At 37.6% G+C, this 27,456-nt stretch overlaps 1 protein-coding gene across 6 annotated transcripts in view; it reads left to right on the top strand.

Moving 5' to 3' along the window:
* Window positions 1–27,456, top strand: part of TMEM87A (transmembrane protein 87A) — a 56,658-nt gene that overhangs the window by 13,503 nt on the left and 15,699 nt on the right. For 4 of the 6 annotated variants that reach the window (XR_013520893.1, XR_013520892.1, XM_054240568.2 and 1 more), the window contains exons 6-14: window positions 34–78; window positions 10,514–10,631; window positions 13,898–13,959; window positions 16,583–16,766; window positions 17,764–17,863; window positions 21,152–21,245; window positions 22,254–22,329; window positions 25,653–25,757; window positions 26,689–26,747. Coding sequence is in view for 4 of the 6 variants with exons in the window: in XM_054240568.2 (XP_054096543.1) it covers window positions 34–78; window positions 10,514–10,631; window positions 13,898–13,959; window positions 16,583–16,766; window positions 17,764–17,863; window positions 21,152–21,245; window positions 22,254–22,329; window positions 25,653–25,757; window positions 26,689–26,747 (843 nt within the window). In the remaining 2 variants the exon portion in view is untranslated. Of the gene's footprint in view, window positions 1–33; window positions 79–10,513; window positions 10,632–13,897; window positions 13,960–16,582; window positions 16,767–17,763; window positions 17,864–21,151; window positions 21,246–22,253; window positions 22,330–22,923; window positions 22,997–25,652; window positions 25,758–26,688; window positions 26,748–27,456 lie in introns of all 6 variants that reach the window. The other 2 variants (XM_054240567.2, XM_054240569.2) reach the window with 1 other exon arrangement.

The raw sequence follows: 27,456 nt of genomic DNA, 5'->3' as shown, positions 1-27,456 counted from the left end.
CTGAATTAATTTTTTTTTTTTTATTGTTTAAAGGCTAAGGAGAATGGAACAAACCTTACCTTTATTGGAGACAAAACTGTAAGTAACATTTGGGGATTTGAGGCATTGAACACCTATTTTAGTTTTCTTATATTCATGTATTTTTAAATTGTTCTTCCATACTATGCTAACATTTGAAAAGAAAGTTAAGTCTGGAAGCTGTAGACCAAAATGTTAAAAATGGTTGGGTCTCTGGATGGTGATATGAGTGATTTTTAGTTTTTTCTTTGTGTTTTCTCTGTTTCTGTATCTTCTGCTGTATACCTGTATTGCTTTTATAATTGTCTGCCCATAAATATTTGTAAACAGGAAGAAACTTACTACAGATAACCTTTAAACTTCATCTAAAATTATCTGTGATAAAATGTAATTGAAAGAGAGCTTAGAAAATTGAAATACGATCTAAAGCTATTAAATATTCCTTATGTTTTCATAAATATACATTGTATGGATACTTTTTTCATTTTCAAATTCATAATGACTAATTCCTCAAAACATTGCCAGTAAAAAATTTAGAGGAAAGATGATAGTTATCCATCCATGCTGGGTTATGGTTTTTACAAAGCAGATTAAAGATTTTAATCTTATGACTTTATTTAGGTATAATATACATATTACAAAAGTTATTTCGTTTTGTTTTTTAAGGCCAGGTCTCACTCTTACCTATGCTGGAGAACAGTGGTGTGAACATAGCTCTCTGCGGGCTTGACTTCCTGGGCTCAAGACTCCCAAGTAGCTGGGACCACAGACACATACCACCATGCCTGCCTAATTTTTAAAAACTTTTTGTAGAGATTGGGTCTCACCATGTTGCCCAGGCTGGTGTAGAACTCCTGGGGTCAAGCAATCATCTCACTTCAGCCTCCCAAAGTCCTAGGATTATAGGCATAAGCCACTGTCCCCAGCCTAAAAGTTACTTTTTTAAAGCATGTAATTTAGTGTGTTTTAATATTCTTAAGTTGTGCAACTACCAGTTGCTATCTAATTCCAGAATTCTTAATCATCCCCAAATGTAACCCCATACTCATTATCAGTCACTCCCCATTTCTCCTGCCGCCAGCCTCTAACATTCAGTAATCTATTTTCTGTCTCTCTGTATTTGCCTTTTCTGGACATTTTATATAAGTGGAATTATATAATACATGGCCCATTGCCTTGTTTCTGGCATCTTTCACAGTTTACAGTCTGTCTTGACTATCGCTTCCTGCTTCTGCAGAGCCTTAAAATCAGCCAACAAGTAGAGCCTTCTCAGATTTCTCCTGGACTTGTGCAGGCTAGTCCTGTGCATATGGCTTTCTAGATTTCCAGGAATATTTTGGAGTTTTCCAGAGTCCCTATGGACATCTCATTCTCCGGCTTTTTTAAGTTGCCAATCAGCCTCTTAATAGCCCTAGTTGGTAATGTCACCTCAGGTAGCTGTGATCTTGAAGGACTGCTGTTCAATGTTTTTGAGAAATGCTTTGAATACAGGTTTGTTGACACTGGGTGATCTCTGAGTCAGGTCAGATAAAGACAAGCCCTGAGAATAGAGCTTTTCAGCAATTTGCCAGACAGCTCAGGTGATCAGTTTTTTACGGACCTCCAAATATATTTTGTCCTTTGGGAGACCTAGGCGGGCAGATCACTTGAGGCCAGGAGTTTGAGATCAGCCTGGCCAACATGGTGAAACCACGTCTCTACTAAAAATACAAAACTTAGCCAGTCATAGTGGTGCACGCCTGTAATTCCAGTTACTTGGGAGGCTGAAGCAGAGAATCACTTGACCTAGAAGGTGGAGGCTGCAATGAACCAAGATCACACTACTGTACTGCAGTCTGGACCCACCCTCTTGCTCAGTGGCTACTAAGCTGTTGTTTTTTTTATAGCTGTTAATAGCTTCAGGGACTTTGGTTTTAAGGAACTTGGGAGAGAGGGATGGGATTAGGGTGAACACAGACATCTCAAGCTTGCTTTTTTTTTTCTAGATTAGTTTGCCTTTCTTGAAGAAACACTTCTTGGATTGTTGAAAGAATTTAGTTAATTTTCAAAGTTCCAAAAGTTGATTTTTATAGTTTTTGCCAGTGATTTTGTTGCTTTTATGGATGAGTAGATTTTCAGAGTTTCTTATTCTGCCATTCTGAAAGTGTTCCCACTACCCAAACACCAGTTTTATATGTATAGAATTTTAACTAAAAGTAAGTTAGGCATGACAGTCTTTGTGAATTTTTTTAAACAAAAATAGTCATTAGGACTGGGTGTAGTGGCTCATGCCTATGATGCAAGCACTTTGAGGGGTCAAGATAGGCAGACTTGAGGTTGGGAGTTTGAGACCAGCCTGGCCAATGTGGTGAAACACTGTCTCTACTAAAAAATACAAAAATCAGTTGGTTGCGGTGGTGGACACCTGTAATCCCAGCTGCTTGGGAGGCTGAGGCAGTACAATCACTTGAACCTGGGAGGCGGAGGTTGCAGTGAGCTGAGATTGCGCCACTGCACTCCAGCCTTTGCAACCAGTGAGACTGTATCTCAAAAAAAAAAAAAAAAAGAAAAGCGATATTCTTTTCTTTTACTAATAGGTATATATTCACTGTCAAAATAGAGAAGATACGCATAAATAAAAAGAAGAAAATAGTAATCTGTGATACCATGCAGTGGTATGTTTATCTTCCTAGTCTTTTGTATATTGGCATGTTGATACTCATTTTTAAAAGGGAATCTTACAGTATGTATTATATAACATTTTTTGTAGCTTAGCAATATAACATGGACGTCTCTTCAGTTTGGTAAATGTTGTATTGCATCGTTACTTAAATGCTTGTAGAGTATCTTATTGTATGAATACATTGCAATTTGTTCAATTCTCTATTCTTGGACATTTATGAATTTCATTATCTTGGAATTTAATGCAATGTTGTGATTAATATTCTTGTAGCTACATTGCTTTTAAATTTTTATTTTCTGATCTCAGAATAATTGCATATTGGGATAAGTTTTTAATTCTGTAACTTAAAAATTCTTTATGATTTTATTTTCTAATAGTTTTAGCAGTTTGTTGTGATTACACAGAGCACATTCATAGTAACCAAAATAAGATCATATTATATACCACTGTATAATATTTTCTTTTTACTACCTAATTGATACATTGAACACTACTGCAATTTTTCATGGCTGCTTAGTGTTCCATTTTATTATGATTTTAATAATTAACTCCCAATTGATGAATGTTGTGTTGTTCCCAGATTTTCACTATTATGGATAAAGTCATGTTCATAATGTCTAATTATATCTCTGTATACATTTATAATCTTTAGGCTAACTTCCTGGAGATAGAATTGCTAGATCCATATTTATGCACAGTTTCAAAGTTCTTTTTTGTAGCAATTTATGGCCGCAAGAAAGTGAGAGTAAGTGTCTTAGTTCATTTGTGTTGCTACGGAAGGATACCTAGAGCTGGGTAATTTATAAAGAAAAGGTTTATTTGGCTCACTGTTCTGTTGGCTATACAAGAAGCATAGTGCCAGCATCTGCTTCTCGTGAGGACTTCAGGCTAGTTCCACTCATGGTGGAAGGAGAAGGGGAGCCTGTGTGCGCAGATCACATGACGAGAGGAAGGAGAGAAGGAGGAGGAGGAGGGGAGGTAGCAGGCTCTTTTTTAATAATCACAGGAACCAGTAGAGGAAGAACTCACTCTTTACCTAAAGGGCAGTGGCACCAAGCCATTCATTAGGGATTGGCTCCCATGACCCAAACACCTCTCTTTAGACCCCACCTCTAACAAATTTCAGCATGAAATCTAAGAGGACAAATATCCAAGCCATAGCAGTGAGTTTCCATCTTTCCTCACAAAAACAATGGCTGTCATCATTTAAAATAGATTTTATGCAGTTTGTCTAGTTACGCAATAATTTGTTGTTGTAAATTGTATTTAAAAAATTATTGTTAACCTAGGCTCTGTGGCTCATGCTGTAACTCCAGCACTTTGGGAGGCCATAGCAGGTAGACCGCTTGAGCTCATGAGTTTGAGACCAGCCTGGGTAATATGGTGAAACCTCATCACTACAAAAAATAGAAAAATTATCCAGACAGTGGTGCACGTCTGTAGTCCCAGCTACTTGGGAGACTGAGGTGGGAGGATGGCCTGAGCCTGGGAGGCAGAGGTTGCAGTGAGCCACAATCACACTGCTTCACTCCAGCCTGGGTGATAGAGCCATATCATGTCTCAAAAAACAACAATAAAAAAATTTTGAACGTGAACATTGATTTATTTGCATATTGGCTGTTGTGCTTTCTTCAGTTGTCTTCTGTGCACAGCATTCTTTGAGTTCTACTCAAGGGCTAAGTCTTGTTCCAGTGATTAAACCTGGCTGAAAGGTGATCCTGTTGAATACCACAAGTAATATTTAGGAATACTTAGTCAAAATACAGTTAAAAGAAATAAAATAATTATCTATCTTTTGATATTTCTTCCTGAATACTGGGTCTGGGGCAAATATCTTATAATCTCATTTAAAGATATTCACAGACTAGGTGCAGCAGTAATCTTGGCACTTTTTCAGGCCCAAGGTGGCTGGATCACTTGAGGCCATGGTTTGAGACCAGCCTGGTCAATATGGCAAAACCCTTACTTTGTAAAAAGTACAAAAACTAGCTTGGTGTGGTGGTGTACATATGTAATCCCGTCTGCTTGATTGCCTGAGGCCCGAGAATTGCTTGAGTCCAAAAGGCAGAGGTTGCAGTGAGTCATGATTGCACCACTGCACTCCAGCCTGGGTGACAAAGCGAGACTCTGTCTCAAAATTAAAAAAAAAAGGATACTCACAAACTCAGTGCCTCCATCCTATTTCCTTAAAGCTCTGATTAAACATTTTATGGGCTGGGTGTGATGGCTCATACATGTGATCCTAGCACTACTAAAAATACAGACACATGCACACACACACAGTCTCTCTCTCTCTCTCTCTCTCTCTCAGCCCGGCATGGTGGCGCATGTGTGTAATCCCAGCTACTCAGGAGGCTGAGGCGGGAGAATTGAGGCAGAGATTACATTGAGCCAAGATTGTGCCACTGCACTCCAGCCTGGGCAAGACTCAAAACAAAAACATATATTTATGGAAGAAAGGACCTCTCCATGTCCCTCTCTGAAGGAAAGATTGATAAAAGAGAATAATATTTTGATTGACTCAGTTTTTTGGATTTAAGCAGTAATGTGATACATTTATAATTTTAAAAACTTAATAGACTTTATTTTTAAGAGCAGTTTTATATTCACAACAAAATTGAGTAAAAAGTGAGAGGCTGGCCAGTGCAGTGGCTTGTACGTATAATTCCAGCACTTTGGGAGGCCAGTTTGTTAGGATCGCTTCAACCCAGGAGTTCAAGAGCAGCTTGGAATACATATTGAGACCCTATGTCTATAAAAACCAAAAGTTGGGTGGGCGCGGTAGCTCATGCCTGTAATCCCAGCACATTGGGAGGCCAAGGTGGGCAGATCACCCAAAGTTGAGAGTTTGAGACTAGCCTGACCAACATGGAGAAACCCCGTCTCTACCAAAAATACAAAATTACCTTGGTGTGGTGGCGCATGCCTGTAAATCCCAGCTACTCGGGAGGCTGAGGCAGGAGAATGGCTTGAACCCAGGCGGTGGAAGTTGTGGTGAGCTGAGATCGTGCCATTGCACTCCAGCCTGGGCAACAAGAGTGAAACTTCTTTCAAAAAAAAAGCAAAAAACAAAAGTTACCCAAGTTACCCAGAGTGGTTGTGCATTCCTATGGTCATAGTTACAGGGGAGGCTGAATTGGGAGGATCACTTGAGCCCAGGAGATCAAGGCTGCAGTGAGCCTTGTACTCCATCCAGTACACTGTACTCCAGCCTAAGTAATAGAGCAAGACTCTGTTTCAACATGCCCTGTCTATGCCTGTACACTTAGCCCCACTAGTTATTAACATACTGCACCACTGTGGTATAGTATTACAGCTGATGAACCACATTGACATGGCATTATCAGCCAGTCTGTAGTTTTCATTAAGGTTCACTCTGTGTTGTGCATTATATGAATTTTGATAAATGTATAAAGACATCTTCACCTTTATAGTGTCATACAGAATAGTTTTAGTGCCTAAAAGACCTCTGGGCTCTGCCTTTTCATCTCTTGCTTCCCCCAAACTCCTGGCAATCACCGATCTTTTTACTGTCTCCATAGTTTTGTCTTTTCCAGAATGTCATCTAATTTAGAATTGTAAAAAGACGTGGCCTATATAATCACAGTCGTGTTACTAGAAGTAAAAAGAAAAGGAAAAAGAAAAGAAAAATGAAAAAAATGTAAAAACAATGTCGCCTGTTCAGATTGGCTTCTTTCACTTAGTAGTATGCATTTAAGGTTCCTCCATGTCTTCTGGTAGCTTAATAGTTCATTTCTTTTTAGTGCTGAATCTTATTCCATTGTTTGGATATATTGCAGTTTATCCATTCATCTGTTGAAGAACATCTTGATTGCTTTCAGGTTATAACAATTATAAATAAAGCTGTTGTAAACATTTATGTCCAGGCTTCTATGTGGACATAAGTTTTCAACTCCTTTGGGTAACTGTCAAGGAGCATTATTGCTAGATTGTATGGTAAGAGTATGTTTAATTTTGTAACCATTGCAATTTTGACAATGCAGTGCTTAAACAAAAACAGAATGTATTGGGAACAAAACTACTTTTGTAGTCTCTCTCTGAGAGCATCAGTAAATGGATTGTGACTTGTAGCTATCTTACTCATGGGGTTAAAAATGTCTGTTGAAGGGGACTTACAATTTTGAGATGATACCATGAAGACAGTGCTTTAAAAATAATTCTGTTCACAGGCTAACGGTAGACCATGAAAAGGGGGGAAAAAGGAAAAAAATAGTTCTGTTATGGGGAAGGAAATAATTAATAGTTGAGATGGTCGTTAAGAGCCCAGGCTCTGGGGTCAGATGTTCTAGATTTTGAAATTTCAACTTCACAACTTAATATTTCCCTCGTCTCAGGGAAATATTATTGTGTCTGTTTCTTACGTAATAAAATGGAGGTAATAGGAATGATATTACTAGGAATTGTGGAGTAGTGAAGTCCAGGTCTCCATACCTCCACAAAAGCAACTAGTAAGCTGACAAAAACTCACGTTCAACTTTCACAGAACTTTGAAATCTAGGCAAAACTTAACAAGGAAAAAAGTTCAACACAGGAGGAAGCAGTATATTACATTAAGAAAGTGCTGTGATGTTTTAACTTGTTTACCATTCCACCCTTCCCAGTTCAGAAGTAGGAAGATGGCAACCTGCGGTCATGATGTATGTTGCTAGTGCCAGGGGAACTAATACAGATCTTTTTCTTAAAGAGTTGCTGTTGTGTGTTTTCATCTGTCTGGAGACTGCCTGAAGGACCTGTGCAAGTTCCTCTACCTTCATTTTGCCCAACTTAGTGTTCCAGGGGCTGGAGTGGCTTGCTGGGTTGTGTTTCCCAAAAGCATTTGAAGGCAAAAGTATTGTCTGCATAGGGAAGGGGATAACTGGGGATAAGCAGTAGAGAGATTGTCAAGCATGAGAAGGAAAAGGTCCAGAAAGGAGATTTGTGAGAGAACAGGCTTTTTAAAGCTTCTGTGTATATTGTAGTATGAAGAAAGCCATATACATTCTCAGGACTGGACATGTGATCAGAGATGACCCTAAGCTTTCATTCTGGCTGACCTTGGGCTCTGTACAAGCAGAAAGTGAAGACTAAGGAAGGGCTTTAATTGGACCAGTTAAGTATTGAAGGATTGCCTCAGGGTGCAAAGACTAGGAGAGTACTCTGTTCTTTTTTGACTTTGGCTCCTGGTGTTCAAGAAATCTTTGTCAAAACACTAGCTGACCACTAAAGGAAGATAGATTCCAGTAGCCACACAGGTCAAAGAATACAGACTTTTCAAAAATGGTTTACAAAAGTTGCTAAGCAAAAGAGCCGTAATCCATAATATTATTGGCAGCTAACAAACCCCAAAGAGGGGGCAGATTCTGGTTGCCAGAATTGCCACTTTATAACGTTCAGTTTTCAGTGAAAAATTATGAGGCATGCACAGAAACAAGAAAGTATGGCATATTTACAGGATTAAAAAAAAATGCTTCTGAGGAAGCCTCAGCATTAGACTTACCAGACCAGAGATATTAAATGAACTGTCTTAAATATATTCAAAGAGCTAAAAATTAAAAAAAAGAAAAAAACATGGGCGAAGAACCTAAAGGAAACCAGGAGAACACAGACATAGAATGATAAAAAGAATTAAGATGAGCCTGAAGAGACCTATGGGACACCCTCAAGTATATCAACATCCACATAATAGGAATTCATCAGAGGGAGAATAGAGAGAGAAAGGTAAGAAAAGAATATTTGATTTGAAGGAATAATGCCCAGAAACTTCCCATATTTGTTGGAAGCATGAATTTCAGAAAGCTTGAGAAGCTCACAAATCTCAAATTACAAGCAGGAATGAAAAAGTAAAATGTTGTATGTCCATAAAATGGAATATCATTCATCTGTCAAAATGAAATACTTATACATACAGCAATATAGATGAACTCTGAAAACATTATGTTAAGTGAGAGAAGCCAGGTCCATTTATATGAAATGACCATAATAGACAACTCCATGGAGACAGGAAGTAAATTAGTTGCAAGTGGTGAGAGGAAGGAGAAATGGGGAGCTGCTGCTTAATGAGTACAGGGTCTTCTTAGGTTGATGAAAATGTTTTAGAACTACATAGAGGTGATTTGCACATCATTGTGCTTGTACCACATACCATTGATTTATATGCATTAAAATTGTGAATTTTATATTCTGTGAAATTTACCTTAGTTTACAAAGGAGTTAATAATACCTACATGCCTGTAATCCCAGCCCTTTGGGATGCCAAGGTGGGTGGATCAGGACTTCGAGACCAGACTGGCCAATGTGGCAAAACCCTGTCTCGGCTAAACATACAAAAAAAAAAATATTAGCTGGGTATGGTGGCATGCACCTGCAATCCCAGCTACTTAGGAGGCTGAGGCAGGAGAAGTGCCTGAACCTGGGAGGCAGAGGTTGCAGTGAGTGGAGATGGTGCAGCTGCACTCCAGCTTAGGCGATGCAGTGAGACACTGTCTCCAAAAAAACAAACAAAAATAATAAATGTCATACGCTTAACAGAGTATCTGGCATATAAATGTTATTTTTACAGGGTCAGAATCTCTGCATTCCAGAGTTAAATAGAAACTTTCTCAAATCCTGGAATATGAGAATTGATCGGTTTATTTTGGAATTTGTAAGAGGTGGTTTTAAGACATATATAATAGAGCAGCTAATTACACCAGAATTTTATAGGTTGATGAGTAAGTAAGTTCATTGAGACTCATTGGACGTGGATACCCATAACTTTGAAGCTGTAAAGTTTTCTCACAAATTGCCCCTGAGTCTCATCAGAGAGTATTGGCAGAGATAAATCAATGTATGATTAAGAAGGAATTTATGTTCTTAAGTTACTAAGATAACCTAGTAAATGGATACCTGGGGAATTGTTTAATCTGCTTTGTTTGACATGGATTTTTATTATGGAATATAATTTTTGAACTATGTTAGCCTTTTCTTGATTGTAGGACATTTTAACCATTTGAGAAGAACTGTGCTCCACAGGCGAATGCATAAATATACAAAATCAATTATTCATTTTGAGAGGTTCAAAGATCATAGAAGCTTACCCAGAGATCTCTGGATAAACATTTCTCCTTGTAAGACCAGATGATAAGAAGTTGTAATTCCAAGGAAGAAGAAACCAGTTATTTTCTGTGTTAATGTTTATCATTGTATCTTAGTCTTGTGTTTGTGAAGACTGTAGTCTATGTGGAAAGGAAGAGTCACTACCCCTTAAAGTCAAGGACTTGGAGACTGTTAATTTGTCTTCCTTGACTTTGAAGGCAGTGACTCTTGGTTTCCACATAGACTAGCCCCGGGTGAAATTTTTGATATAAATGTGACACCATGTTAGCAGAAATTCTGATATTCTCGGGAAGCACGTTGAACAAAGGGAATTAGATTCAGGAATTGGTGATTTTCATTTATTTTATTGGTACCATCATTAATTTTTGTGTAAGGTGATTTAAATAATTCTTTGTTTAAATTCCTTTGTGATGTCTACATAAAACACAAACTAGTATCCTAGTGTGGCTTAAACAGAGATTAAATTTAGTAATTTTAGTTGGGGTTTTCCTCATTAAAATATGTTAAATGTTATTTTTGTGTATAAGATGTGGTATCTTGTCTTTTAGTAATTCATAATCTAACCTACTTTATGTGCTAGGCTTGTTTGGTTTGTTGTGCCTATTGTTTGAATGAATGAAAGAGAAGAACTTTACTATGTTTCTGGGCACATTATGGAGCAAAATCTGCATATTTTACTATTGATTTGTGTTCTTAATTCATAAGATTTGCAGATGTGATATCCTTTTCCCTCTCTAGGCAATGCATGAACCATTGCAAACTTGGCAAGATGCACCATACATTTTTATTGTACATATTGGCATTTCATCTTCAAAGGAATCATCAAAAGAAAATTCACTGCATAATCTTTTTACCAGTAAGTTCAGTTTAGTTTTTTGTAACGGTTATGTTATTCTCTGGTTATGTCATTCTTGCACTTTACAGATTTTTTTTATTAATTATTACAGTATCAGATTTCATTTTCCTTCATTTGATACTCCTGCTTTTAAAATTTTTAATTTGTGTCATGTTTTTAGTATTCTGAACTAGAATTGTCAAAACTTGGTCAGCAAGCCAAAGATCAGGAAATTTTAAATTAATTAACATTGGTAGTTTTTAATGTCACAAGAATTTAAGTGTTCTCCTTTCCAAGGTTGCTGCCTAGTTCATAGAGTTCAGATTCTCTTAACTCGAATTTGCAGGAACTTTCTAACTAGTCTTATTTCCTGTGGTTTCTCCTTTGTTTCTTTTTTGTACTTTGCAATTTCCTTTCCTACCCTGCTTTCTTAAGCACAATATGGAACAGAAACAATGATGGCAGCCATAGTTACCTCACTCCTAACTTTACTGGCCGTATTGGTATATTTCACCATTAAGTACTATGTTTACTGTAGAACTTAGGAAATATTCTTTATTTGGTTAAGGATGTTCTTTTCTATTCCTAGTTTAATGAGAGTAGTTTCCCTTTTTTTAAAAAAAGAGTTAAGAATGAATACTCAGCTTTATCAAATAGTTTAATTAAACTGATTTAAATAGTTTATGCTGATTTAAATGATCATAAGGGCTTTCTCATTTAATAAGTTTATATCGTACTTTTAAATTAATTGGTTGTTTAACATTAAATCATTGTTGAACTTCTGGGATACCACTACTTGGTTTACACACACATGCATACACATACCTCTCTCTCTCTCCCTTCCTTCCTACCCCTCCCTCCCCACCCCTCTCCCCCTTACTCATACACGTGTATCCTCCTGTCTCTTTAGGCCCATTACTTTCTAATGGATTATAGTCTCAAGGCACAGTTACCAGTGTTCATTTTCAACCTTCTTTCTTTGAAAAGGTTAGAGAAGAAGCTTTATTCCATCCTACTTCAGCTTCTTCAAGCATCCAACCTGGCTCTGGTCCCTCTTATTTTTCTTTGAAATCTACTAGCTTCAGTGATCCCATAGGAACTGCATATCCAACTAACATAGCCTGTTTCTGGCGCAGGAGCCCAACATTGATCATAGAGTCAGCCTCATGCACTGTTCTTAGTTTCTGTTTTGATTCTTGGAAATGCCTGTCTTGTTTTTGAGCTTGTATCTTTTTTTTTGTTTTCTTTGTTTTTTTTCTTTTTTTTGAGATAGAGTTTCACTCTGTCACCAAGGCTGCAGTGCAGTGGTATGATCTCGACTCACTGTAACCTCTGCCTCCTGGGTTCAAGTGATTTCTCCTGCTTCAGCCTCCCAAGTAGCTGGTATTACAGGCCTGCACCATCGCGCCCAGCTAATTTTGTATTTTTAGTAGATTGCATTTTTATAATCTACTGAATTTTTATTTATCTACTAAATTATTAAATCTACTAAATTTTTATTTAGTAGGTTGTATTTTTAGTTTTACCATGTTGGCCAGGCTGGTCTTGAACTCCTGACTTAAAGTGATCTGCCCGCCTTGGTCTCCCAAAGTGCTGGGATTATAGGCACGAGTCACCACACCTGACCTTGTTTTCTCATTTTAAAAATATCTTATCCAACTTTTGTTTGGAATGGAGAAGGTACATTATCTCTAATACAGTTTTATCATTTTTCTTCCCTTCATTGAAACGTTTATTGGCTCCCATTGCCTATAAAATGTCTACATTTTGCAGCAAGGTTTAAAAAACTCTTTACAACATGTCCCAGTTTATATTTTGCTGTCTTATGTCAAAACACTACTACCATATGGTATTATGTAAAGTCTCCGATAAATAGTCTGTAAATATAGTCTATAAATGTGGTATTATGTTAAGTCTCAGATAAATAGTCTGAGACTATATTTGTTCTTTAAATATACCACATTTTCACAGCTATTTGTTCATGTTATTTCCTCTATGTAGAAGGCTTTTGCTTTGTTCTGGAAAATACATACTTATCCTTCTGATTCTGGCTGAGAGGAATAGTTTTCTATGTAGCTTTTCAACTCCCTCTCCCCTGCAAGATGGTTACCCATTCGATGGCAGAAAACATCTTACTCATATATCTATCTGCTATGTTTTCCATAGGCCTGTCAAATAGTAAGTGCTTAGTAAATGTATATTTTAACATAGAGCAGGGGCTAGCAGATTTTTTTCTTAAAGAGTCAGATAGTAAACATTTTCTCTATTGTAACTATGCAACTCTGCGATGGTGGTGCAGAGGCAGCAGTTATTAGTCTGCCTCTAGGGATGATCCCTGCTCAAATGAGTCAGAGTTTAATTTATTAATCATACCTAGAATTTATCTAAATCATTTAATCAATACAATAATAAAATAGTCCATCTTTTTAAAATAGTTTTTTAAATTACAGATAATCTTACAATTAGTCAATAGTAAGGAAAATATGTCTTTCAGATTTATGTTATTACTGTTACTTTTTCTGCCTTATTAACACCTTGTTATTAACAAATTATTTGAAAAACCTTAACTAGCAGGTTTTGGGGAAGTTCAATTCTATGTTTATTGGATGTTGCTTTGCTTCCATCTGAACTTCTGAGTAATTTTTATTTTGGAATGAGGAACTAGGGTACATGATTGTGAAACTGTGTTTCAACCTTACTTTATCAGGGATGGCATCTTTTTCTATGTGAGTTAATTTAAATTTTTAAGTTTTTTTCCAATGCCTTCATTCTGAAAGTGATACACGAATGTAGCAAGATTACATAAAATTGAAGTCCATGAAAAAATAGTAAAGCAATAGGAAAATATGGATGAGGAAGGATAGAAAACAAAGATGGCAGTATGTAAAAAGAAAGTCCTATAAAGCATATTTTAGTGATGTGTTGTAAGGAAAAGTATATATGAAATATGTTTAGAATTTAGAGCATGTGTGGAGTTGTTCCAGATGGGCAGCCAGAGACGGCTGTGTGGAGGAAATATTCAATCTAGTCTTTAAAGGATGTGAGTGTGGAAACAAAAGAGCCTTCCTACTTCAGACTAGAGTGGAGGCATAGAAACCTGTGCAGGAAACAGCATGAACTATGAGAACACTTAATGACTTTCCAAATGCTGTACAAAATAATGTAATATTGATGAGTATTGAAATTACACAAGGAAATTCTTAATAATTTCATTATACAAATATTAGGCAATGTTTTTGTTTAATTTCTGCATCATATAAATTAATTCTGAGGACTGTGTTTGGCAGTGACTGTTGAAGTGAAAGGTCCCTATGAATACCTCACGCTTGAAGACTATCCCTTGATGATTGTAAGTGACTTTATGTTCTTTAACCTCAGTATTGAATGATTTTAACTTGAAAGGTTGTCCCATGTTTTGTGGTAGTATTCTTTGTTAACAAATTGTTCCTATGCAATTCAGAAAATGTTGCTTGTGGTTGTGGACTTCTTTCTTTTTAGACTGGGACTTTGAGAGAGTCAGTATACCTTTATATGCCTCATTTTCTTATCTGTGTAATGAAGGGGTCAGTGACCTGGAAGTACCTCAAAGATCATCTGACATTCTCTCTAGGACCCATAACAGGGTACTTTTTACTACAATTCTATCATTTCTGATCCCACTTTCATTAACTAAATGAGGCTGGATGCCGTGGTTCACGCCTTTAATCCCAGCACTTTGGGAAGCTGAGGCCAGCAGATCACTTGAGGTCAGGAGTTCTAGACCAGCCTAGCCAACATGGTGAAACCCTGTCTCTACTAAAGATACAAAAATTAGCTGGGTGTGGTGGCAAACACCTGTAGCCCCAGCTATTCGGGAGGCTGAAGCAGGAGAATTGCTTTAATTTGGAAGGTGGAGGTTGCAATGAGCTGAGATCATGCCACTGCACTTTAGCCTGGGCAATAGAGTGAAACTGTCTCAACAACAAAAACTTAACTAAATGGTGAAGCTCCCTTCTCTTTGTGCGTGTGTGCGCGCGTGCGTGCACCTGTATGTGTGCATATATCTGTGTCTGAGAATAATATCTTAATATATTTTCGATTTCCTTTGTTCATGATTATTCTCTTCTTCCTTTCCCTTTTAATAGTTTTGCTATTTTGTTGTGTTTCCTTGCCTGTAGATGTATCCTAATGATCATGCCATTTTTCTTCTTCAGTGTTGTCTTCATCTATATAATTTTAGATTGTGAGCTGAAATAGCTCCTTCTTTAAAAAAAAAAAAAAAAGTGGCTCGGCGCAGTGACTCACACTTGTATTCCCAGCACTTTGGGAGGCTGAGGTGGGTGGATCATGAGGTCAGGACATCAAGACCATCCTGGCCAACATGGTGAAATCCCGCCTCTACTTAAAATACAAAAATTAGCTGGGCATGGTGGCACGCACCTGTAATCCCAGCCAATCGGGAGGCTAAACCAAGAGAATCGCTTGAACCTGGGAGGCAGAGGTTGCAGTGAGCCTAGGCAGAGGTCGCTGTTGCTCTCCAGCCTGGGCAACAGAGCAAGATTCCATCTCAAAAAAAAAAAAAGAGAGAGAGAGAGTCTCACTCTGTCTCCCAGGCCAGAGTGCATTGACATGATAATGGCTCACTGTGGCCTTAAACTCCAGGCTTAAGCTGTCCTCCATCTCAGCCTCTTGAGCAGGTAAGACAACAGGCATGTGCCACTATGCGTGGTTAATTTTTATTTTATTTTATTATTATTATTTTTTTATTTTTTGAGACAAGAGTCTCACTGTGTCACTTAGGCTGGAGTGTAATGGTGAGATCTTGGTTCACTGCATCCTTCACTTCTGGGGTTCAAGCAATTCTCCTGTCTCAGCCTCCCGAGTAGCTGGGACTACATACAGGTGCACGCCACCACACCCAGCCAGTTTTTGTATTTTTAGTAGAGATGGCGTTTCACCATGTTGGCCAGGCTGGTCATAAACTCCTGACCTCAAATAATCTGCCCACCTCTGCCTCCCCACGTGCTGGGATTATAGGTGTGAGCCATCACACCTGGCCTAATTTTTAATTTTTGTAGGGTCAGGGTCATGCTACGTTGCCCAGACTGGCCTTGAACTCCTGACCTCAGCTTCCCAAAGCACTATTACAGGCATGAATTACCATGCCTGACCAGAAAAAGCTCTTTTAATATAAGGGAGCAGGCTGGGTGCTCCATATATATACCATATATATGTGTGTGTATGTATTATAGAGAGCACCTTTTATATGGTATGCCTATGTTATACATGTATATATGAGAACATTCGCTCTTGAGGACAAGTTCACATGTTGTCTTCCTCTACTCAAGATAGTTCTTTCATATTTGCATTAAACTCCAAAGGAATAATTATTTTTATTTATATATTTTTTTGAGCTGAAGTTTCACTCTTGTTGCCCAGGCTGGAGTGCAGTGGCACCATCTCTGCTCACCACTACCTCCATCTCCCAGGTTCAAGCAGGTTTCCTGCCTCAGCCTCCCAAGTAGCTGGGATTACAGACATGGCCACCACGTCTGGCAAATGTTGTATTTTCAGTAGTAATGGGGTATTTCCATGTTGGTTAGGCTAGTCTTGAAATCTTGACCTCAGGTGGTCCGCCTCCCTCAGCATCCCACAGTGCTGGGATTACAGGCGTGATCAACCACACCCAACCGGAATAATGATTTTTTAACTAGAAGGTGGAATATATATTTTTGTGACTTGTTAAGAAGACTGTATATTGATTCAGGACAGGTATGGTGGCTTACACCTGTAACCCCAACACTTTGGGGAACAGAGGTGGGAGGATTCCTTGAGCCCAGAAGTTCAAGACCATCCTGGGCAACATAACAAGACCCCATCTCTTTAAAAAAAAAAAAAAAAAAAAAAAAAAAGAGTATGTATTGATTCTAAATCTACAGACTTGGCTCTTGACCCTAATCCTCCTTTTTGTCTTTCACCCAATTTGATAACAGTTTTTCATGGTGATGTGTATTGTATATGTCCTGTTTGGTGTTCTGTGGCTGGCATGGTCTGCCTGCTACTGGAGAGATCTCCTGAGAATTCAGTTTTGGATTGGTGCTGTCATCTTTCTGGGAATGCTTGAGAAAGCTGTCTTCTATGCAGAATTTCAGAATATCCGATACAAAGGAGAATCTGGTAAGTAACCAAAAAATGTTTGTGGTTGGAAGGTGAGATATGTGAAATTATTCCTAAGGTCAGCAGTCACTAAATAGGTCTAACTTTTCAGTTACTTAATTGTTTCAGTAACTTAAGCAGAATCACTATGAGTCTGACTTTTTTTTTAATCTTATGAGTTCAGTGATGTAAGACTAATTTTGCTGAAATAGGCTCACAAAAGTAGTGGCCTTATTGGGAGTGATTGTTAATTAACATCATCAAATCTCAATTTCTAAGGCACTATTATACATCTAAGAAAGAAAGTAAACCATGCCAATTTAATTGGAAGATGTCATTGATTATAAGACACACCTTGATTTCAAAGATCTCAAAATGTGGTGGGAAAGTACATCTAATTGATAAAGTATTGTCATATCAAGAAAATAGGAAAGTGCTTATGGTTTAGTAAGGTGAACTGGTACTGACAGAAGTTGTTTTATACTGTAGTTTTTTTGTGATTGCTTCAGGTTTTTTCTTGTCAGACCATTTAATTTAGTTATAAATATTATTGTGAGATAAACGGATTAGATTTTCCTTGGTCTTCTAAAGGTCTTGAAAATGAGTTAAACTATACATGTCATCAGGTGTGTATGTGAGTGTGGTTTTTGCCTTTCTATGTGTAGCTGTATTTCACAGTTTTTAAAAATGGAGGAAATTGTTTTGATGCTACAAACTGTTTATAAAGCATGAGGTATTCTGTTAAAGTTTTAGTGAATTCGGGGGCAAGTCCGGGAGGGAGCTGAATTGAGCACACCCAGATTGTAATACAGTATACAAGCTGATACCACTCATGAGTGAGATCGTGAGTGGTATCAGCTTGTATACTGTATGTAAAAACTGCAGAAGAGGTATTCTACTTTATTAGGACTAATACCAGTGCTTATTCTGAAGAGTGTAGAAATCAGCAGTCTGGTATTGACATCTTGCCTGTTGCCAAACCTACATTATGGTGCCATTTCTCTTCTTTTTTTCATAGTCCAAGGTGCTTTGATCCTTGCAGAGCTGCTTTCAGCAGTGAAACGCTCACTGGCTCGAACCCTGGTCATCATAGTCAGTCTGGGATATGGCATTGTCAAGTAAGTATTAACTTCCTGTATGCAAGAGCTGATTAAATTAAAACAGTATTGCATGTTCCCAGCATAGTGGTTCTGAAAGAGTTGATAAAATAAATAATTCTGAAACAAGAAAGCTTTCTGAAATTTTGTAGTGTTGTAAATGTTGGGAAACTGTTAGTGTTTCATTTCACTTCCTAGGAGGAGCATCTGTAGGAAAACTTACAGCAAATGGGATTGAAACACCAGACTTTTATAGTAAACTTAGAGACTTTATACTTCCATAGTATTTTTTGCAAATCAGGTTTTTTATGGGAAACACATCCTTGCGGTTACTGTCTGAAAATATCTTTCTATCCAAAAAATTTTATTTTTATTGAGTGTCTTCTGTAGGCATTTTTCAAGGCATTGTTCCAGGCCCTGAGGATATAGCAAGTAAACAGCAGACTTTGAGTTTACATTTGTGGAGGGAGGGGACAAAGACAAAATTAAAATAAGTGAGTAAAATATTTTAATATGTCAGTGAAAAGTGCAGTGGAGTAGGTAATGCAGGAGCTAGAGCTTGCAGTTGTACATAGGGTAATCAAGGAGGTCTTCACTGAATGACATTTAAACAGAGACTTGAAGGAGGTGAGGGAACTTATGTATAGCCAAGGAAAGAGGTGCTGAGTTAAGATCAGATCCTATGTATATTTTGAAGGTGAAACCAGTGGAATTTGCTGATGGATCAGATGTGTGATATAAAAGACAAGAGGAATTAAGGATGATCCTAACTGTTTTGATCTGATCAAATGGCAGGTTAGAAATCAAAACTTACTGAGTTCAGGAAGACCTTAGGTGAAATAAATGTGGAGCAGGGGCAAGATTGTAATTCAGTTAGATAACTGAGTAGGGAAAACAAAGGGAAGATGTTGAGACAGAGATAAAAGTTTGGGAGTCATGAAGATGCAGATATTATTTACAATGGTGAGGGCTGGGCGCGGTGGCTCATGCCTATAATCCTAGCACTTTGGGAAGCTGAGGTGGACAGATTTCTTGAGGTCAGGAGTTTAGGACCAGCCTGGACAACACAGTGAAACCCCATCTCTACTAAAATACAAAAAATTAGCCAGGTATGGTGGTGTGCACCTGTAGTCCCAGCTACTCAGGAAGCTGAGGCAGGAGAATCGCTTGAACCTGTAAGGTGGAAGGTTGCAGTGAGCCGAGATCACCCTACTGCACCCTAGCCTGGGTGACAAAGTGAGACTCTGTCTTCAAAACGTAAATAAAAAAATAAAATAAAGTCATGAGACTGGATTTGGTCACCAAGGAAGTGAATATATATAGAGAAGAGGTCCAAGGACTAGGCCCTTGAATATTTAATATTTAGAAGTCTGTAAGATGAAGTAGAGTTAGCCCAGGAAATTAAGGAGTGACCAGTGAGGTGGGTATAAAACTGAAGAATGTGTTTCAAGGAGGAAATGATTGTGTCAGGTGATCCTGATAGATCAAGTGAGAATTGACCATTGAGTCTAACTACATGGAGGGTCATAGTGACCGTCACAGGAATAGTTTTGGTGAAGTGATAGGGACAAAAGCCCAATTGAGGAGAGTTCCACAGAGAATAGGAGGAGAGGAATTAGAATAATTGTATAGAGAGTTATTTCAAGAAATTTTGCTTTAAGTGGAATTAAGTGGTGTTTTAAGTGCTTTAAATAGGATTAAGTTTGGTTGTTTTAAGTTTGTTTATTCATTTAAAGGAGTTTTACTTTAAATGGGATTAGAGGTATGGGGAATTTTAATTCTTTTTTTTTTTTTTTTGAGACAGAGTCTTGCTGTTGTCCACACTGGAGTGCAATGGTGTGGTCTTGGCTCACCACAACCTCTGCCTTCTGGGTTCAAGTGATTCTCCTGCCTCAGCCTCCCGAGTAGCTGAGATTACTGTGATTACAGGTGCCGGCCACCAGACCCGGCTGATTTTTGTATTTTTAGTAGAGACTAGGTTTCACGTGATCCACCTCCCTTGGCCTCCCAAAGTGCTGGGATTACAGGCGTGAACCACCTCACCCAGTGGGAATTTTAATTCTTAAAACATATTTATTTAACAATTATTTGAGTGCCTCCCATATGCCAGGAAATATTCTAGGTTTCCAAGATGAATGGGGAAAAACTTCCCTGCTCCTATGGAGTTTTTCCCAGTGTATAACAAAAAATATAAGAACAAATATTGGTAAGGCCCATGCAGACATGATTTAAGGCAGCTCATCTTAAACTACACTAATGAATCACCTAAGGATTTTGTTAAAATATGAATTCTGGTTGTGTAGGATTTTGAATCTCAAGGATCTAAGGCTTTTTCTCCTTCAAACAGAAGTTGCTCAGGAGACTTTTCAAATGTTAGGTTTTGAGCTTGCAAATACACTACTTAATGAACTACAATAGGATATTTGATTATATTAAGGAATTGTTAGAGTGTTTAGATTTGATAGTGGTATTTTGGGTATGTTTTTTAAGTTTCATTTGTGGGCTGGGCACAGTGTCTCATGCTGTAATCCCTGCCCTTGGGGAGGCCAAGGCATGAGGATCGCTTGAGCCTAGGAGTTCTAGACCAGCCTGGACAACATATTGAGACCTTGTCTCTACAAAACATTTAAAAAAAAAAATAGCCTGGTATAGTGGGACATGCCTGTAGTCACCAGCTACTCGGGAGGCTAAAGTGGGAGAGTCGCTTGAGCCCAGGAGTTCAAGGCTGCAGTGAGCTGTGACTGGGCCACTGCCCTTAGCCTGGGTGACAGAGTGAGACCCTGTTTCTTTAGGGAGAAAAAAAAGAAAGTTTCTTTTGTAGCCATTGAAATACCAAAGAAAAATAAAGTCCTCATTTATTAAAAACACATACTGAAATATGTCAAAGATAATGCTATCTAGGATTTGCATCAAGAGAATATGAAAGGGAAGAAAGTGGAAGAGATATGCATGGGACAGAATTGGCCACAAGTCGACAGTTTCTGGGCCTCGGTGAAAGGTTTATAAGGGCACATTATATGTGAATATGTTTCAAAATTCTCTAAGAAAAGTTTTTTTTAAATGTGGTAACCAGGCACCAGGTCTTAAGTTATAGTGTTTCCTATCTTGTTTAAAGACCATATAGTCTTAGGAGTTTTTTTCTCTTAGGTGCATCAATAGCACCTAAGCACCTTTATTGGTGCTTAGAATTAAAGCTTAAATCTAAGCTTTAGATTGTTGGCCTGTATTAACTAACACGAGTTCCTGTTACTTAACTTGTTTTGGGCTTTGTTCCATATGGACTCAAGTATCTCTTTGCTTCCTCTTTAGGCCACGCCTTGGAGTCACGCTTCATAAGGTTGTAGTAGCAGGAGCCCTCTATCTTTTGTTCTCTGGCATGGAAGGGGTCCTCAGAGTTACTGGGGTTAGTATTGCTTAATCTCATTTTCTCTGGTCACTTCAGTTGTATTGTTTACATCTTGACAGTGTGAATCGGAAATGTCTGTGGGCTTCTTTACTGTTTGCTGTAAGTCACTTTTGGGATCTGATTTTCAAAACGTATGTATAGTTCATGTTTTCTTTTTAATCTTCCTATTCGAGCTTCTTAAATTTAATGTGTGTCCAGAATGAATGCTTTTCCACCTGTCTCCAGATGGGTAATCATTTTAGTTCTTCCTCCTAAGCAGTGGACTTGCATTTTGTTTTTCTTCTTTTTCTAATTGATGGATTACAGACTGGAATTCTTGTATAAGTGGCAGACTGTGGAGTCATGCACTTACTAGTTAATCTAATCTAAAGTAACTTTCTTAGTTGACATTTGAGTTTCAAAACTTCTTTAAAAGGCAGCTAGTGAAGTTTCACACCATTTTTGAGAATTGTATAATTATTCTATTTGCCACAGAAGGAAACCAAAGCACTGATATCTAAGTGATAAAGAAATTTATGTCTGGGAGCAGTGGTGTGCACCTGTAGTCCTAGCTACTTGGGAGGCTAAGGTGAAAGGATTGATTGAGCTCAGGCTGCAGTGAAAGGATTGACTGAGCTCAGAGTCATGATTATGCCATTACACTCCGGCAACAGAGTGATACCTCTTCCTTTAAAAAGAGAAGAAAAGAAATTTCTGTTAGCACTGGATTAGTAATAAGAAGAAGTAGGCTTCTCTAGGCCATTTCAATTATTTTCTTATTTAAAAAAATAAATCAGACTCCACAGTAATCTATTAGATTCAAGATTGTAAATGCTGTAAACTTGGCTTTGCCCACAAGAAAACTGGGTTCAACATGTTTTGCAATAAATTGCCTCTTAAATAAAACACTTTTTGAATGCAAATTTGCTTTTCAAATCACACTGTCCTCTGTATGTAATTTTCTTAGACTTTTAGCAACTTTAACCTTCTGTCAATTTCATTTTCTTTCTTCTGCTGCTGCTGTAGAATTTTTCTGATTCCTTGATTCTGATAGTAAACCTGGCCCTCTCAGCAATTGATGCCTGTGTTATTTTATGGATATCCTTTCAATAATGCCTATTGATTGGGTAATTATGGTTATATAAAAAGCATCTTTTATATAAACTTCTGGAAACATGCCGCATAGTTTTTGAGACAGATAATTGCCTTACATTTTATTTTGGGGTGAGCTCTTATTTGTAAACTCTTATTATATTACAGTTTGGAAATTAATAATTCTTTGTATATGATGCAGTGATTTTTTTTAAATATGAGGAAAGTCTTTTCAGACTTGTAGGTAAAACCACAATAATAGGAAGTGATAGATTAGGATGGGGCTTATAAACATTAAAACTTTTGTAGAATATGGTCACTTCTTAACATGGATCTTTATATATGAAAAGCTCTATGATAGTTAGCAATATGTTTCATTGTTTTGAGATTGTAACTGGCAATTTATGTGAAATGCTTATAGCTGTATATTCTATGTGATGGTTTATAAGAAGGGAAGAATAATTAGGTGCCAAGTGTTCTTTTTATTTTCTTTCAGTTCAATGTAAAAACATTCCAGTGATTCTGTAAAGGCAAAATCATGTGGTGGTTTCTTCTCTGTGCCTCTCTAGACATCTGTTTTTCACTTCTTTTTCTTTGCCTGCAGGCCCAGACTGATCTTGCTTCCTTGGCCTTTATCCCCTTGGCTTTCCTAGACACTGCCTTGTGCTGGTGGATATCCTTCTCGTTGGCTTGTTTGATGATGATCCGTTTTCTCCCCTTGGAGATGGGTTTCCATTGATCTTTCTGCAGAGTTTTTATCAGTTTTGTTGATTACTCCTTAGTGTGGGGAATAGTGTATGCTAAGTCTTAACAACCTGAGGGTTCAGGTAAGCAGGTTTTTTTAAAATTTTAAAACCAAATTGGAAATTGGTGACTGTGGACCGAACTCAAGATAAAATCTTTTAGCTTTTTTCTTTTAAATGAGCATTTCACCTTGATTTTGGTTGTGTACCTAATCATTTAGTGTTAGAATCACTGGCTGTGCTGGTCCTGGTCTTCCTTTTAGCCTCTAGCAGTTATTAAATGCTTTGAAACTTACCAAAAGATTTTGGTCCTTAAAATTTGATTTCAGGAACTATATAAGGTGTTTTGATTCTTCTGAAACTCTGTGTAGGTTCAACAGATATTTTTTTCTTTTTTTTTTTTTTTTTTTTTTTAAAGAGACAGAGTCTCACTCTCACCCAAGCTGGAGTGCAGTGATGCAGTCTCAGCTTACTGCAACCTCCACCTCCCGGATTCAAGCGATTCTCCTGCCTCAGCCTCCCAAGTAGCTGGGAGTACAGGCGCATGCTGCCATGCCTGGTTAATTTTTTTGTATTTGTAGTAGAGATGAGTTTTCACTATGTTAGCCAGAATGGTCTTGATCTCCTGACTTCATGATCTGCCTATCTGGGCCTCCCATAGTGCTAGGATTATAGGCATGAGCCACTGCACCCGGCCCAGATTCAGCAGGTTTTAACCCTTATAGGGTGAATGTTTTGTTTCCTCATTCAGAAGCTGACCTGAAAGTGTTTGAAGAGTTCTACCCTTCAGAATAAATAATTGATTCATTTACAGGCAGAGTCAACGAGCAGATAACAAACAAGCTTCTATTTGAGTAATATTTTTTTCCTGTTCTTTAAAATTAACTGTATTTATTAGGGACTTGGCCTGATGGCTAAAGGATACAAGTTTTTGGACTTTATCTTATTTTGAATTTGTTTTGGTTTTTATATATTTGATCCTATTTGCAGTTTTTAGTTATTACTGACTTGATAAATTAAGACTTGAAAAACTGTGAATGTGAACAAAATTGTTTTGTGAATTTGAGTGGGTTGCCATATAAGAGTTTTCAGATAAAGTGTCCTCGGTCTAAATGGCCAAAGATTTTCTAGATTAGTATCTTTCCAAGTGTTTTGTGAACCTCTACAAGCATTGAGGGAAGTAAAGAGAGAGGTGGAAATGACTAGGTAACAGCTATAAGGGCAGATCAAGTGCCAAATCCCTTATTTTTATATGTACCCCTCATTCTGAAAATTGAGCCAGGCACACTGGCTCATGCCTATAATTCCAGCATTTTGGGAGGCTGAGGTGGGCAGACTGCTTCAAGCTCAGGAGTTTGAGATGAGCTTGGGCAACAAGGCAAAGCCCCATCTCTACAAAAAATACAAAAATTAGTCAGGTATGGTGGCCCGTGCTTTTGGTCCCAGCTACTCAGGAGGCTAAGGCAGGAGAATCACTTGAGCCCTGGAAGTAGAGGTTGCAGTGACCCAAGATTGTGCCTCTGTACTCCAGCCTGGGTGACGGTGAGACCCTGTCTCAAATAGAAAAAAAGAAAATTGAATGTGAGAGCAGATAATCATTTTTGTAGTCATCAATTCCCATCCTGTTTTTCTCTAGCAACTTCTGTGTGAGAATAATATTCTGGAAATGGAGAGTCATTCCTTTTGGAAGCGAACCATATGGGCTTCTCAACCAGTTGTAAGGTCCTCTTAATTCAGGATAGTGCAGGCAACTGCTGGCAGATTCCTTAAGATGTCATGAGGGGACTGAATATAGATCTCTGGGAGATTATAGGCACAAGTGTTAATTATGACCCTGAACTGGATTCGCTGATTAGATGAGAACAGAGCTACCCACCTTAAAGGGAGAGAGAAGATAATGCTAACTCTTTGTCCTTTGGCTATTACTCACGTTTACTTTAATCTTCTACCATTTCCCTTTCTATTTATTTTCTTTTTTGTTTCTCTAGAAAGCCCCTTCCTTTTTCTTTTTAATATAATTTTTTTATCTTCTGATTTTGTACATTCTTACTTTATCCTGGTTCTGTCTTCTCTTTAATGTCTTACTGAAAATGATGACTTTTGGCCAGGCATGGTGGCTCATGACTGTAATGCCAGTGCTTTGGGAGGCCAAGGCAGGAGGATCAAGTCCAGCCTGAGCAACATAGTGAGACCCCCATCTCTATAAAAAAATTAAAAAATTAGCCAGGCATGATGGCTCATGCCTGTAGTTCCAGTTGCTTTGAGGCTGAAGTAGGAGGATCACTTCAGGCTTGATGGTCAGGGCTGCAGTGAGCTGTGATTATGCCACTGAACTCCAGTCTGGGCAACAGAGCAAGACCTGTTTCACACAAAATTTAAAAAGAAAAAAGGAAAAGTAAAGAAAATCATGACTTTCTTATTAATCTTGAGGTGTTTGTGAGATTAAGTGAGGATAAGAGAGCTGTAAGGCCTCTGAGAGATCTGTAAGTTTGTCAGGTTGACCCCAGATCCTCAAAGAAACCTGGAGACTAATTGGCTAGCTTACTGTTTTTTTCCTGAATGTTGAATTCCTTGACCTGCAAACACATATTTATTAGCTTGACTCAAACAATGAAGCTGTTAAAACTTCGGAGGAACATTGTAAAACTCTCTTTGTATCGGCATTTCACCAACACGCTTATCTTGGCAGTGGCAGGTAAGTCTGCAACTTTTCTTCTTGGAGTTCAGATGTGATCTGTTCAGAATGGCGATTCTTAACCTGAAAGACCATGGTTGGGCATAGAAAGTTTTGTATATTTCACTTGCAAAAAGGGTTCTTAGCTCTTGTCAGATTCTCAGAAGGATCTATGGTTTTTAAAAAGTTAAGAACCATTTATTTTGTGTATAATACCTGAACCTCATATTTTAGCTCTTCATTTATCCCTCTTCTATTCGCATTCTTTTTTGAGGCATTCTTTTTATTGAGGTTAGTTAGCTTAAGTGCCGCAGAGTGCTTCTTTTAGAAGACATTACTACGTGTTTTGTTTAGTTTTATTAAGTAGTTGTAGAATTTTAGATTAGAGTACATTGCTATTATAGTGCATTGTATATGTCAGCAAGCATATGTCAAAAATTGACATTAGGTGGACTAGGCTAATTTGCCTACCTCATGGCCCTAGTACCAGGAATAGTGAGATCTGATCTCTGATTGGAACTAGCTCTTCTGTTTATATTACAGTCATTTTAGCAACCATTTTTTTTTTCATCTGACCACCCAAAGAAAAATTAGTATTATTATATAAGGATAAAAGGAAAAAAATTATATTGATAATGCTGGAAAGAGCTATATTTCCAATACCTTATTTTCCACCCACGATGATTACTGATGTAGCCAGATGGCAAATAAAATTATTACCAAATTATTCTTTAAATACAGAAAGGATTGACCAGAGTATGTATCATGAGCCTTGCTGATAGTAGGTATACAGTAAATTTGTATTGAATACATTTGTTAAAATAACTGATGGAATTGTGATGTATTTGGGGATTTGGGGTGTGTGGGATTCCACTTAACCAGAAATGGGGGAGTGTGATTGGGGATGTAAACCAGCATTCATCCTCTGACCTGGTTTTTCATTTACTGTTAGCATCTATTGTGTTTATCATCTGGACAACCATGAAGTTCAGAATAGTGACATGTCAGTCGGTGAGTTATAAGCACATTTATGAATAATGTACTGTCTTATAAACGATGATGTTGATGACAGTGGTAAGGTTCTTTTAAATTATATATACCTTATAAAAAAATTAGGGCTAGGTCTCATCTCTGAGAGTAATAATACTTCCCTACTCCTAAGTATTCTGTAATCGTGATGGTTGGTATTACGTAGTTTTTTGTTTGTTTCATCTGACTGTATTCTCCCAATATTGAGAGAGAATTTTGTAAGTTATAACTATAGTATGCTGTAACCCAGTCTTAACTAAAAATTTTAAGAAGTACAGTCCTAAATATTAAGTAATTAATATTTATAATTGTATAAGTAATACTAATCTGAATAGAAGCTATATCCTTAAGATCTGAGCTCAAAGACTGTGGCCAATAGGATTTCTTTAGAAGCAGCTAAGCCTCTATTTTGTTAAAAATAAATAAATAAATAATTGAAAATGAAAATTATAACATATACCAACCTAATGTAATTTTCTCTAACCCTGCATAAAACCCTTTCTTAAAGCTTCTCAGGCTGATGACAGAGCTTTGAAAAATACTCTGTTCCATTGATGCCTGTTTTTTTTTTAAACAGTAAGAACTAAAAGGACAAAAACTACATTTGTTCACTTTGTTTTCCCACACTTACCACAGTACTAAGCACATAGCAGGTTCTTACTAAATATAACTTGAGTGGACAAATAAGTGA

Source organism: Callithrix jacchus, chromosome 8, assembly GCF_049354715.1.
Source record: "Callithrix jacchus isolate 240 chromosome 8, calJac240_pri, whole genome shotgun sequence".
NCBI lineage: Eukaryota > Metazoa > Chordata > Mammalia > Primates > Cebidae > Callithrix > Callithrix jacchus.
Note: the sequence above shows the minus strand (reverse complement) of the source record. Positions and strands in the feature narration are given on the sequence as shown.